Here is a 14,287-nt window from a genome sequence, read left to right on the forward strand (position 1 = left end):
GGTTATTGTAAATAGTGCTGCTATGAACATTGGGTGCATGTAGCTTTTCAAATTAGTGTTCCCTCCAGATACAAGTCCAGGAGCGGGATTGCTGGATCATACGGGAAGTCAATTTTCAGTTTTTTGAGGACTCTCCATACTGTTTTCCATAATGGCTGCTGGTTCCACTTTAGATGCACTCATAACTTGCTTTAAATGAGGACCTCTCACTCCTTCTTCACCAATAAATATTCAGTGACATGTCACCCTGGGTTCAGGCAATTAATTCCTAGGGACGGGCTTGTGGAGACATGAAGTGTGGGGAGGATGTCTGTGACTCTCTCCAGGTGGGATTGGGCTACAGGGACTGAAGGAGGAAAAGGGAGGAGGACAGGGAATGTCTAGAGGAGCTAGTGTGGGGCCCACAATGAGGTGGGAGGAGGGAAATAGCCAAGCAGGAGACCATGTCCTCTGGCTCTCACAGGGCTGTGTCCCTCCCAGTCTGGGGACTGGTGTCTGAGACCACTGGGGTCACTGTGGTCCTGGATTTGGAGCTGTGAGTGCCCAGTGAAGTGGATGTGCTTGCCCTGACCTTCATTAAGTTCTAGTGCCTGCCCCTCCCCCACCCCACCTCACCCCCACCCGCAGAGCACAGAGTTGGGCCAATGGAGAGTCTGGAGAGACAGAGTAGCAAGTGTCCATTCTGGATGCAAAGATCAGGGGCAGGTTAGGAGGAAAGGGGAGGGTCCCCCGTTGTCTTTTATGCCAGAGAAAGAAATGTTCTTTGGAAACTTTGCAGTTAATCACCTCACTCATCACCTCACTCATCACAGCCGCCAGACTTTGAGAATTGTGCTTCTCTGGAGGAAACAAGAAAGAATGAGGTCTGGCACTGTGACCCTGTCATCCACGTGATGCCAAATGCATACTTTGATCTGTAGGAAGTTCATGGTAGACGAATGTCAAATCAGGACCGAATGGCTGCCCAGCACAAATGAAGGAGGAGGGCCCTCCTCCCCTGGCACTGGCCTCCCCCTGTGGGATAAACCATCTAATGTCCCGGGCTGAGCAGTGATAAGAGCTCATGGGGATGGGGACTCTGTGCCTAGAATACGTGACTCCATAATAACTAATACCCAATACCCAGTATAATCCCCTCCTCTCTCCTGGATTCATGTAAAAGTAGTTGAAAAATTCTTCTTGTAACTGAAAATTTGCCCCCGTTACCTAATTCTCCCCATTCCCTCCAGCCCAGCCCCTGTCAACTGCCATCCTATTCTCTGTTCCTCAGAAATTGATCTTCTCTTTTTCTTTTTTAGATTCTACTTGTAAGTATTTGTCTCTCTTTGGTTTACATCACTTAGCATAATGTCCTCCAGGTCCAGGTCCATCTATGTTTTCACAAATGGCAGGATTTCTTTTTTATGGCTGAATAATATACCATTACGTATAGATATCACTTTACCTTTATCCATCATCCTTCAAAGGACATTTAAGTTGTTTCCATATCTTGGTTATTGTGAATAATGATGCAGTGAATATGGGTGTGCAGATATCTCTTCAAGGATCTAATATAGTTAATAATATAGTATTTGGTGTAGCTCAGTGGTAGAGCCCATGCTTAGCATGCATGAGGTCCTAGGTTCAATCCTCAGTACCTCCATTAAAAAAAAAACACCTAATAATAAATAAATAAATAGACCTAATGAATTCCCCCCAAGTAATAAAATAAAAAATAAATAAAAATTTTAAAAATAATATAGTATTATATACTTGAAATTGCTGAGAGTAGATCTTAAATATTGTCACCACACATATATAAAAGGAGTTAACTATAAGTGATGGATGTCTTTTTTTTTTTAACTACTTTTTTTTTTGACAGTGGGAGGTAATTAGGTTTATTTATTTAAATTTTTTTTTAATGGAGGTACTAAGGATTTGAACTCAGGACCTTGTGCATGCTAAGCATGCGCTCTACTGCTTGAGCTATAGCCTCCCCCTTAAGTGATGGATGTCTTAATTATCTTGATCTTGGTCGTCATTTCACGATATATGTGTATATCACATCATGACATTGCACACTTTAAATATCTACAATAGTATTTGTCAATTATTACTTAATTAGAAAGCTGTATTTACTGAGTGTCTAGTGTGTGTCAACTGCAATTCTGGGTGCTGGCAAACATCCAGTGAGTGTGAAATGGTCCCCGTCTCAGGTCACCTCACCTGTACAGACCTTACGTTCTATTGGGGCAGACAAAAAGCACATAAGCTGGAAAAACATTTAAGCCAGGCAGACCTGTTCCTAGACCATAGTAGGGCAGGAAGGTGAAGGGTTCAAAACAAGCCGCCCCACCCCCAAACTGTGCCGCTTGGCATGCAAATTATTTTGCACCCCAGGCAATCACGGCCCTGCAACAAACAAACAAAACACTTTTCACCTCTCCCTGAACTACCTAACAGAATTTAGAAAGGGTGCCTGGGCCAGAAAAAGACCTATTACCAAGAGATAACTTTATCTGAATGATGTATCTGTGTGGCAGGACAAACATCAAATTACCAAACACCTGCTATTCCGTGAATCTCCATCTTCCCCTTTGACGGCCTGGGCCGCTATCTCATTCCGTGTCCTGAGATCACACATAAGCTTCAATTGCTCGGCTTCTGCCTGGGTCTCAATGTGCTTGTGACACTCCTGTAGGTTTGTAATTAATCTTGTTTTTGATTTTCCCCTGTGTTGTCAGTCTTTTGTAATTTGATTATTAAGCCAGCTAAAGAACCTAGAATGTTAAAGAGAAAATTTTTCCTCCCCAAGGATGATAAATATGAATGTGCAAGTTGACACTACACCACAATCTAAATAGTCAATAAGAAAAATTATGATTATCTCGTGACGTTTGAAACATGTAATAACTTGCTGTGGTTATAAATGTATAGGAAAATGAAAAAACAGCAAAACCGACACTTACTTAGTACACTGGATTTGAAAACATTGAGAATCGAAGTGTTTTTTTCCTGTGTACAAACGTGTCAAGATTAACGCGAACAGTGATTGCCTTCAGCTCACAGCATAACTGAGCACAGGGAGCCAGCGTCTTTTCTATGCTTTGTAAGTTGTCATCCTCCTCTCTAAGTTGGGATCAGCCTCCCACATTTGATCCTTCCTCCTTCCAACGTCAGGAAATTCCCCAAAGTTTCCGTGAGTGTGAAGTTTCCAGCGTTGGTTCCTCTGAGGCTCCTTCATCCATTTCTTCACACACTTTCCTCTTCCTGCATCTCTGGGAGGTGGGGGGGTGTGAACCTGAGAGAAACAGAGGTCGTGGAGGGAGGGTAGCCCTTGACTGGTTCAAGGTTACATGCAGGAAAGTGGAGGGAACAGGGTCTGAATTCACATGGCTTTTTATCCACAGAGGCGCTCACCACATTGTCTCCCCTTGCAGGCTGGCTCCACTGACAGCGAAAGGGTGCTGATCAGCAAGTCCCTGTAACAGCAGGGGGGAAGCATTCCTACATGTACTAGTGCGGTGTGTCTGACCAAAGCTGAATAACAGTCACATTTTCCCCATTGATGAGCATTTAGTTTGTTTCCTTATCTTGGCTACTGCAATGCTTCAGTGAAATTACGGGTGCAGATTTCTTTTTGAGACAGTGATTTCGCTTCCTTCACATTTATACCCAGATGTGGAATTGCTGGATCACGTGGCAGTTCTGTTTTTAATTCCAGGCGAACCTACATACTGTTTTCCACAGCGGCCGCACCGACTCGCTTTCCCAGCAACAGTGGACGAGGGCTCCCTTTTCTCCACGCCCTCCATCAGTGCCTCTTATCTCTTGTCTTTTGAATGCCAGCCATTCTAAAGACGTGAGATGATATCGCCTTGTGGTTTTGACTGGCGTTTTCCTGATGAGTGATGCTGAGCATCTTTTCAGTACTTTTTGCCACCCATGTCTTTGCCAGAATGATATTTAGTGTGAACTGGGGGATTAGCAACATGCAGTCCCCTGTAAGTAAGTAGAGTGTAGAGAAATATAGGATGCAGGTAAACCTGAAGTGTGGGTTTTGTTTTGTTTTGTTTTAAATTTTATTTATTTATATGTCATCGTATTATTTTATTTATTTATTTTTGGCGGGGGGTGTGTGGTGATTAGGTTTATTGATTTTTTAGAGGAGGTGCTGGGGATTGAACCCAAGACCTCGTGCATGCGAAGCAAGCGCTCTACCACTTGAGCTACACCTTCCCCCTTGAAGTGTGTTTTTTGTGATACTTGGGGTCTGGGATAGAGGGGAAGCTCCCCCTGAAGGCCTCTCCATGGTGGGACCCAAGGGACTCAGTTCCATCCCTTGGTTCCAACCTAGAACCACACAGCCAGACTCACAGTGCCTGAACTGGTCATCTGCACCGCCGTTTATTTATTGTGCTTAGTGCTTGGGACACGCACTGCTTCCTGGAGCACCAGCAACAAAAATCACAGGGGTCTTGGAAAGTAAATGACGTCCCCTGAACGTCTGACAAGAAGCACAAGTCCCCATCTCTGTAACTGGCATCTCCTCCCCAGCACCTCTGGTTCTCACTGTGCACAGTCACTGAGGCCACCTCGGAACTCTCCCCACCCCTGTTCTCAGATACAGTCCTTCAGACCTGGGAAAAGTGAACACATGGGGGTGGGATGGGATGCTCAACACTGTCTTCAGAGCCGTCTGAGCCCCAAACTCCCATCCCCTCTTCCTGTTCCTCCTCCCTCCAGGAGCCCCTCACACCCGCCCTCTGCCCATGGAATGGACATGCCTACAGGAAGGAGGTGACTCAGAGTCCAGGACCCAGGAAGTTCCTTGATACCTGACCCAGACACAGACAAGTGTCCTCTTTTGCACAGACATGGATGCTGGTCTGATGGGGACCCTGGAGATGCGTTTAGGTCCATTCAGAATCCAACTGCTCTGCTGTTCCAACTCCATTTCCACAACCTAGCGAGCAGGCTTATCTCTAGGCTCAATGGGCACAAAGCCATAACTCCGCCCCTGCAGGCATCAGAACAAGCATCTCACAAATACCAAGAAGGAGGAAAGACAGCACTAGTTCACTCATTTCCATCCACTGCTTTGCTGAATTCTTGCCCCGCTGGTAAGTGTGTACCATGTGCCTGAACACTGTCCTCAACCTTTTTAAGGGGAAGACTTTCAATCACTCTGGGAATAGGAGCATCGTGTGGACCAGCACACCCTCCATCCTCAGTTAACACAGTTCACCTGGCTGAGAAAGAGTAAGGAGATACCCCAAAATGAATGCCACTGGCACAAACTAAATATTTTAAATGTCAAGAAATAAAATTCCAAACAGTTAGATGTTTTTCATTAAAAAGAATATCTCTTTGGTCACTACATTTTAGAATGATATAGACCATTTACAAATCAAACTTTTTGATAAGGCAAAATTACACTTAGGGGTGAAACCAAAACCTTGAATCAGTTCATCTGAAAAGAAATAATTAAAAACGCTCCCTTTCATCCTGAGCTGCATGCCACCGTTTAGGACCAGCTGACCGTAGGTAAGATGAGGGTGTCCTTAGCCAGGGTCATTAACTTACCAGCTCTGATATGGTTGACAGGGTGCTCAGTCCTCAGACCTGGGGGAGAACCCAGAAGGTGACTCCAGGGCCAGGAAATTCTGCATCTCTTCTTTGGTACCTTTACAGATCTCTCTAATCACATCTTCCCTCTTTCCAACTAACATCCAATCAGAAATTAGATTCCGGCCTGTCCATCAGGTGAATCCTGATTAGATCTTTGTGTGCCTGGAGAGGAAATGATTGAATCGGACATTCGTTCAGGAGAGAAAACCAAAGAGAGAGGTCGATGGGGCTCTGTCATCATTGGGGCGGCTCCTGCCAGGAGATACTCTCCTTTGGGCTCTTCCCCAAAGATTTATTCATTGATTCACACCACAAACATTGATTGAGTTTTTATCAATACCAATAGTTAGAGCCATGGTGTGAGACAGGGAAGGGATAATCCATTTGTGATACTGGACAGGAAGAAACAAAACTTAAAGGCATCATTGTTGAGGGATCTTTGACCATATGAAAATTATCAAAATGTCCCAGAATTAAAAGAGCTTCATGAAGACAGAAGTGTTATTCCCAAAAGAAGCAAAATAAATGGGTCCTTGTATCAACTTGTCAGTTAGATACTATGCTCGAAACATGAGATCATGAGCCTATTCAAGGAGCAAGGGAGATGCTTCGGGGGATGCAGTTGGTCCTCCAAGCTTAAGTCAAGCCTGCTCTGAAGGGTATCAGGTCAAAATCACAATGAGAAGTAAGGATGGGAGCTGGGGAGTGCAGAGCTGGTCATTCCTAAAGACACCCTGTGAATGACCCAGTGTAAAATATAGGGTTTTTTTTTCTTCTTGGGAGGAGGGTAATTTAAAGACTATCCCCTGGATTATGTTTGGAAACTAAAAGGGAACAGCTAAGAGGAGACAGTGTCATCTTTGAGGGTTCTCCTCCCATAAGGTTGGGATCAGCACAGCAAACTGGCATGACAAGACTAAATCTGCTAATGTGAACAGAGGGAGAGGTGACCAGCCCAGAGAAGTGAGCCATTTCCAAGTCTGAGGGCCACTGAGGGGGGTGCAGGGGGCTCTTTGGGAACTTGGAGCCAGAGGGAGAAATAAACGTGGGTTAATCACAAACAACCCTGTCATCATCGGGGCAGCTGCTACCAGGAGATGTTCTCGTATAGGTTCCTCCCCATAGAGGACACTTTCTAGATGGCGATTAGTCCAGCCATTTACCGTGGGTCTTAGAAGCCAAATCATAATTCCAGTGGCCCCTTTCCAAGCACATCTTGGTAATTAGTGTTTCCCCAAACTTGGGTAAGTTCAGCACAGTTTCTGATCAAGGTGACGCTGTCAGGCACAGAAATAGAACTGTGCTTTTTCCCTTCGTATTAAGCACTGTTCACAAATACCACCCTCCGCTCCCAGAATTTCCCATGCCTTTCTCCCCCCAACCCCCATTAAATATGATGCCCAATGAATTCTTATAGACCACTGGCTGCCAAGGCTAGGATTCCTTGCAGGGTGTTCTCCATCTTTGTATCTTTCCAGAGGATTCCTTTCAACGCATTTCCACCATGGGTATAAATTGCTTTTACATAAAATTGGGTTAAACTGAATTGTACTCAATAGACTTTTTAACTCCCAGGACATCCATTACCTGCAACAGGGTGAGATTACTAACAGTGATGGGCGTACATCTGTGTTCACTGAACACAAACTGTGTGAGCAGTGGTGTGGGCACTTTTTATCCACTATTTCAGATAACCTTCATGGAAAATCTAGCGGTCACTGTTATTCCCCCTATTTTTAGCCTGGTGAGCCCCATCTCTGCCCACTTCTGTGCAGTGAATAGTTGGCATATTCCCTTAGGTGAGGGGCTCAGAAGGACCCTTGAATTGTCAGACAAAGTAAATGCTGGAAAGGCATGACTGAGAGACTTTGCATGATGTTAATGGAAATGAAGAAACTGCAGAGTCTAGACTGGGGTTGTTTCTACAGGATCCCAGCTCCTATGATATCTCAAAAGACCATTGTCTTAAAGTGGCAAGTTGTAACTAATTCTTGAAGAAAATCCGAGTGCTGATATGGAAAGGTGCACAGGTGGGTAGACTCCAAGCTGGGAGTCTCTGGGGTGTTTGGGAATTTGGGGGTTACTGGGAAGGGGCTTTCTTGCCTGCGCTGTAATCGGCTGTGGGAGGTGTGTCAAAGGAAGCTAGAGACAGACATAGGTTTAAGCGGTGAAGGCAAATTTTACTCAGGACTATTGCAATAGAGGAATAGATACCCCTGTATGAAACCAGGCTCCATTCACAATACAACAAGGGTATTTGGGCATTTGCAACCAAGAAGCAAGGGGAGGCTGGTGGCTGGAAAATTACTAAGAGGAGACATCGGGTCTGGGGGGAGTTCTGACTGAGCCAACGTAACAGGATTCCTACAGAAGGCCTCCCAGTGTGATCAGATACCAACAATGGAGAGTGAGGAATTCTGATCAAATATCGGGGAATATCAGGTATCAGTGGTGGGGATTCTTGTAAAGTGGACCAATCAGGGTTCTTGCTAAAACTGGATTTTACAAGGATGTACACAGATGGACTTAGCAGAAGGTTCAGGAGACTGACTAGAGTTTATTCAAGCGAACAAGCCAGTTGAGGGGATTGTGTCGAGACACTAGGTGGACTGTGCAAATCCTGATGTAGTCAAGGGCTGGGCCAACTTGAGAACAGGAAGAAAGCCCCTGAGGCTGGGCAGGGAGGGCTTGGAAAGAAGAGGGGGTCTTTTAGAAGTTTTTCATGATGTGATTAATGCTTTCTCTACTGGTGAGAAAGTCGCCAAAGTGGGTACAGAGGGAACATATCTCAACATAATAAAAGCTATATATGACAAACCTACAGCCAGCATAGTACTCAACGGTGAAAAACTCAAAAGCTTCCCACTAAAATCTGGGACAAGACAAGGATGCCCACTATCACCACTCTTATTCAACATAGTCCTGGAAGTCCTAGCCACAGCAGTCAGGCAAGAGAAAGAAATAAAAGGGATCCAAATTGGAAAAGAAGAGGTAAAAGTGTCATTATATGCTGATGACATGTTACTATATATAGAAAACCCTAAAAGGTCCACACAAAAGCTACTAGAGCTGATTGGAGAATTCAGCAAGGTAGCAGGTTACAAAATTAACGTTCAAAAATCAGTTGCATTTCTTTACACTAACGATAAATCAACAGAAGAAGAAAGTAAAGAAACAATCCCCTTTAAAATAGCACCCAAAGTAATAAAATATCTGGGAATAAATCTAACCAAGGAGGTGAAAGAATTATACACAGAAAACTATAAACCATTGATGAAGGAAATTAAAGAAGACTTTAAAAAATGGAAAGATATTCCATGCTCTTGGATTGGAAGAATCAATATTGTTAAAATGGTCACACTGCCCAAGGCAATCTACAGATTTAATGCAATCCCTATCCAATTACCCAGGACATATTTCACAGAACTAGAAAAAATCATAATAAAATTCATATGGAACCATCAAAGACCTAGAATTGCCAAAGCATTACTGAAGAGAAAGAAAGAGGCTGGAGGAATAACTCTCTCAGACTTCAGACAATACTATAGAGCTACAGTCATCAAGACAGCATGGTATTGGTACCAAAACAGACATATAGACCAATGGAACAGGATAGAGAGCCCAGAAATGAACCCACAAACTTTTGGTCAACTCATCTTTGACAAAGGAGGCAAGAATATACATTGGAATAAAGACAGTCTCTTCAGCAAATGGTGTTGGGAAAACTGGACAGCAGCATGTAAAACAATGAAGCTAGAACACTCCCTTACACCATATACAAAAATCAACTCAAAATGGATTAAAGACTTAAACATAAGACAAGATACAATAAACCTCCTAGAGGAAAATATAGGCAAAACATTATCTGACATACATTTCAAAAATTTTCTCCTAGAAGAAATAAAAGCAAGAATAAACAAATGGGACCTAATGAAACTTACAAGCTTCTGCACAGCAAAGGAAACCAGAAATAAAACAAGAAGAAAACCTACGGAACGGGAGAAAATTTTTGCAAGTGAAACCGACAAAGGCTCGATCTCCAGAATATATAAGCAGCTCATACGACTCAATAAGAAAAAAATAAACAACCTAATCCAAAAATGGGCAGAAGACCTAAACAAGCAATTATCCAAGGAAGACATACAAATGATCAAAAAGCACATGAAAAAATGCTTAATATCACTAATTATCAGAGAAATGCAAATCAAAACTACAATGAGGTATCACCTCACACCAGTCAGAATGGCCGTCATTCAAAAATCCACAAATGACAAATGCTGGAGAGGCTGTGGAGAAAGGGGAACCCTCCTACACTGCTGGTGGGAATGCAGTTTGGTGCAGCCACTATGGAAAACAGTGTGGAGATTCCTCAAAAGACTAGGAATAGACTTACCATATGACCCAGGAATCCCACTCCTGGGCTTGTATCCAGAAGGAAATGTACTTCAGGATGACACCTGCACCCCAATGTTCATAGCAGCACTATTTACAATAGCCAAAACATGGAAACAGCCTAAATGTCCATCAACAGGTGACTGGATAAAGAAGAGGTGGTATATTTATACAATGGAATACTACTCAGCCATAAAAACCGACAACATAATGCCATTTGCAGCAACATGGATGCTCCTGGAGAATGTCATTCTAAGTGAAGTAAGCCAGAAGGAGAAAGAAAAATACCATATGAGATCGCTCATATGTGGAATCTAAAAAACAAAAACAAAAACAAACAAACAAACAAAAACAAAGTGTAAATAAAGGACAGAAATAGACTCACAGACAGAGAACACAGACTTGTGGTTACCAGGTGGGTGGAGGGTGGGAAGGGATAGACTGGGATTTCAAAATTGTAGAATAGACTACACTGTGTAGCACAGGGAAATATACACAAAATGTTATGATAACTCACAGAGAAAAAAAATGTGACAATGAGTATGTATATGTCCATGAATAACTGAAAAATTGTGCTGAACACTGGAATTTGACACAACAATGTAAAATGATTATAAATCAATAAAAAAGTTAAAAAAAAGAAAGTTATGTAACCAGAAGTGCAAATATTTGTTTCTCTCTTTTACATGTTAAGCGACTTGCCTCTTTGATTTCCTTTTTCAGTCTTCTTTTTTTTAAACTTTATTTATGTATTTATTTTACAATATCATATTTTTAAGCTGAATTACAGTTGATGTACAATATTATATAAGATCTGAACTAGTGGTTTCAGATTAGATTGTAGACAACTCAGTGCCTTCTTTTTTTTTTTTTTTTTTTCCTCATTAGTAACTGGAGGTTTAAACTGAGAAAACAGGCTAATCTATCATGGAGGCAACAGTCAGTTTACAGTTAAGAGTCACTTTATTTCTGACCATTTCTTTACAATCAACCACCGAGGGGTAACTCCAATATGTCCATCTTAAGCCTGTATCCAGCTGCAGAAATTTAGATTCATATTTCTGACTCTACAGGACACATGTCCCCCAAAGTACCATCACTTCTCAGGGTCAACTTTTCCCTCTGCAATCCTGTTCCCCCGCTGGATCACATTTTGTCTCCACATTCACATTAAACGGATGTCTGAAACCGTGGGTCTGCTTTCCCTTCATGATGTACCTATGTTCTAGAGTTCAGATTCCAAGTGCCCAGAGGAAGACTTTTGATAGAGGCAGCCAGCTAGTCAGGGGTATTCCAGTGGTATACAATGGGCTCCATGTCATCACATATGTCATAGCCACAGTAAGGGCAGGGGCTCAGGAAAATACCAATGATCCTGGAATGTCCCAGATCTTGCAGAACCTTCAAAAACTCCACTCGAAGCTGGGCAAATCTCCCTTCAAGGGGCACTCCCTGAGAGCTGTAACTCTCCCGAGGGGCAGGATAAAGCTCTATGTTTAAACTGGGCAGCCCAGAGGTGTGTCGCAGCAGCTTCTCCAAGACGGCCATGGAGAGGTGGTTTCCATACAGGATGAAGCATTTAAGCTGCAAGCAGCGGCTCAGGGCGGGCAGGATGACCTCGAGTTGGGAGTCCGTGATCCCACACTGATTTAAGTCCAGTTCCTGCAGGGTGGCTGCAACTTTCTCCAGCAGAACTTGGAGGAACTCAGGACTGAAGTTGGTCATGGTGACCCCACCTAGATCCAAGCCCTTTAGCTGCCTGACGTTCGGGCATTGGGACAGGTGGTTCAAGTCCAATTCTGTTAGCAGGCAGTTGGTTATTGAGAGGTTGTCCAAGCAGGTTGTCAGGCACCTGGGGAGAAACAGAAGTTTGGTCTGGGAAACAAGGGTGGAAGGTGACCTCAAAGTGAGAGACATACGTTTTGGCCAAGGCCAAGGTCGTTGAGACCATTTGATGAAGGTCAATACACAGGATGTCCAGTGTCATTTTAGGCTGAGACTTTTCACCTTCCCTTTGTGACTGGGTCACATTCACAGAATCTTGAGAACTCTGTTTCCTCATCTGTCAAAAAGAGTACACCATACTCCACTTGCTATGAGGATGAATGAAGATTATGGTATGCACTAAAACATGCTCAGAGGAGAGTTTAACACTGTATCTTAATCACACGTGGGCATCATTGAATTTTAATGTTAGGAGAAAACACATAAAATGCTTTCAAGTCAGGCTTCCTCCATCCCATGCTTATGATCCAGATCCCCAAATCTCTGGTCAGGTGAGGCTCCTGAGAGACACGCGCAGAGGACCAACCACGTCAGCTGGGGTTGCCAGTCCGCAGGGGCTCACCTACACCCCTGCATCATCTACAAACCATCTACCACCTTTTATCATCCCTTTAGCTTCAGCTCCATTACTATCGTCTCCAGAATCATACATTTCTGATATATTTACCTGGAGCAAAAAAACAATCCATCACAGACAGGGACTTTAAGACAGGCTCATTTTGGTCCCAAATTTGGTGAGCACGGAGCTTCTCTTTAGAAATCCTCAAGCATGAGGTGGTTGCCCCTTTTTAGTACTTTACTTATCTATATTTTAAGTCACCTGTTCATAGGTATCTCATCCTAAGGAAGAAATCACAAAACCTCTATTGGCAGATCTGAACCCCTCAATCTATACCTTCCAAGCATGGTGTCCCTTTCCACAGCCTCTACCCCAGTTTGTCCTTCTAATTTGATCTGTGTGGTTACATGATGCCACACCTCAGGATGGAGCAGCAAAGGAGACAGTGCATTTGAGGGTCTAGTGTTGTGTTCACTGTCACACGGCCAGTGGCGTCGCCCTCACCTGAGCATCTGGTCCAGGTGGCCTTCAAGGAAGGAGGGAGATTCCATATGGAGATCCCGGAGGTGGTGCAGCCCGAGGATCTGAGAGATAAATTGGACAAGTTGCTGCTGCTGCTGCTCCTCAAAGGCAGACACATCGATGTGGGAGAGGAGGAGTCTCTGCACACTAGTCATCTGGCCCAGCAGAGGAGCGAACCTGGCCAGGGTGGACAGATGCCATATGCAATTCACTTGCACCTCCTGGATACAGTCCAGCTGCACTCGACTCAGGACATCCTTAATATTTTTCATGGGCATTGAAAATATCTGCAGCTTCTTACAGCACAGGTGTATGGAGACTCTCCTCTGCTCCACCCATCTGAAGAGGTAGGTGTGGAATCCATCCAGGGTCCTTTTCTTGAGGCAAAGTTCTATGAACACCTCCAAGGGAGCCAAGGGCTGCTCTGTACTTGAACTGTCCTCAGCCAGTGATGTCATGTGTAAGCTTGAGGATGCGTGGTGCCTGGCTCCAGACCACATTCTCCAGAAGCCCTGGCCAGTATTCCTTAAATCCAAGATCCGCAGTTTGCACCTCCTGTCAGGAAACAGCAGATTGGGTGGGATGCTTTAAGAACCACGCAAAATATGAGAATGAATATACGTATGTATATGCATGACTGGGACATTGTGCTGTGCACCAGAAATGGACACACTGTAATTGACTGTACTTCAATAGAAGAAAAAAAAAAAAAAAAGAACCACACATAATGAAACCACAATCTCAGAATTTAGGCAACACTCAGACTTCCCGCCTGTGCTCTTATTTCACATTCCTGACATCACTTGCTGCCTTGCCCTCTTCTTCCCTCTCTTCCTCACCTGCCTCCATCTCATTCTCCCCTTCCATCTTTCCTGGTTCTCCACTTCTAGTAAACTTAAGCATCACTAGGAGGAGGTGGAGACATGTTCTTTCAGGTGACCCTGCCCTTAGGCACTCCTTCACTTCGGGAAGGCATTTCCCAAAGCGAGCTCAGCAGTGGCCAAGGCCTCTGAGTTCTTCATTGGCATCATCAAAACCTCTGGTCCCTCCCTTGGCATCCACTCTCCGCACCCCAGCTGTCTCCTCAGGGACGCGCAGGACCATATCAGGCGACCTAGATCAGACTCACCTGGGGCGAACTTTCTGGGCAAGCAGGACATCGAGCCCCTCCAGCACGGCTTGTAATGGCCCCACATGAGGCATCTTTATCAGGCCCCCCAGAGGCAGGCGGACAAAGGGCCAGGCTTGCAGCAGGGCCTTCAGGGTCTCGACGCGTCTCCCAAAGAAGGCCTCCAGGAACAGAGACGGGAAGAGCTCAGTGGGCAGGTACTCCAGAGCAGCGATGGCCGAGGCCTCGTTGTCCCTCAGGAGGCTGGTTCCCGCCAGGTCCAGGAGTCGGGGTGGGGTCCGGACACTCAT

At 44.4% G+C, this 14,287-nt stretch overlaps 1 protein-coding gene and 1 non-coding gene across 2 annotated transcripts; both read right to left on the reverse strand.

Moving 5' to 3' along the window:
* Positions 1-4,145: 4,145 nt before the first annotated feature.
* TRNAA-CGC (transfer RNA alanine (anticodon CGC)) lies at positions 4,146-4,219 on the reverse strand. The gene has a single exon. It is a non-coding gene; the product is annotated as a tRNA-Ala (tRNA).
* A 7,061-nt stretch (positions 4,220-11,280) lies between these two features.
* LOC105107101 (PRAME family member 8) lies at positions 11,281-14,287 on the reverse strand. Its single transcript, XM_011000929.3, has 3 exons — positions 13,998-14,287; positions 12,851-13,423; positions 11,281-11,854 (listed from the first exon to the last, which is right to left on the reverse strand). The coding sequence occupies exons 1-3, from the start codon at positions 14,285-14,287 to the stop codon at positions 11,281-11,283; spliced, it is 1,437 nt and encodes a 478-aa protein (XP_010999231.3).

This window comes from Camelus dromedarius, chromosome 14 (assembly GCF_036321535.1).
Source record: "Camelus dromedarius isolate mCamDro1 chromosome 14, mCamDro1.pat, whole genome shotgun sequence".
NCBI classification, from domain to species: domain Eukaryota; kingdom Metazoa; phylum Chordata; class Mammalia; order Artiodactyla; family Camelidae; genus Camelus; species Camelus dromedarius.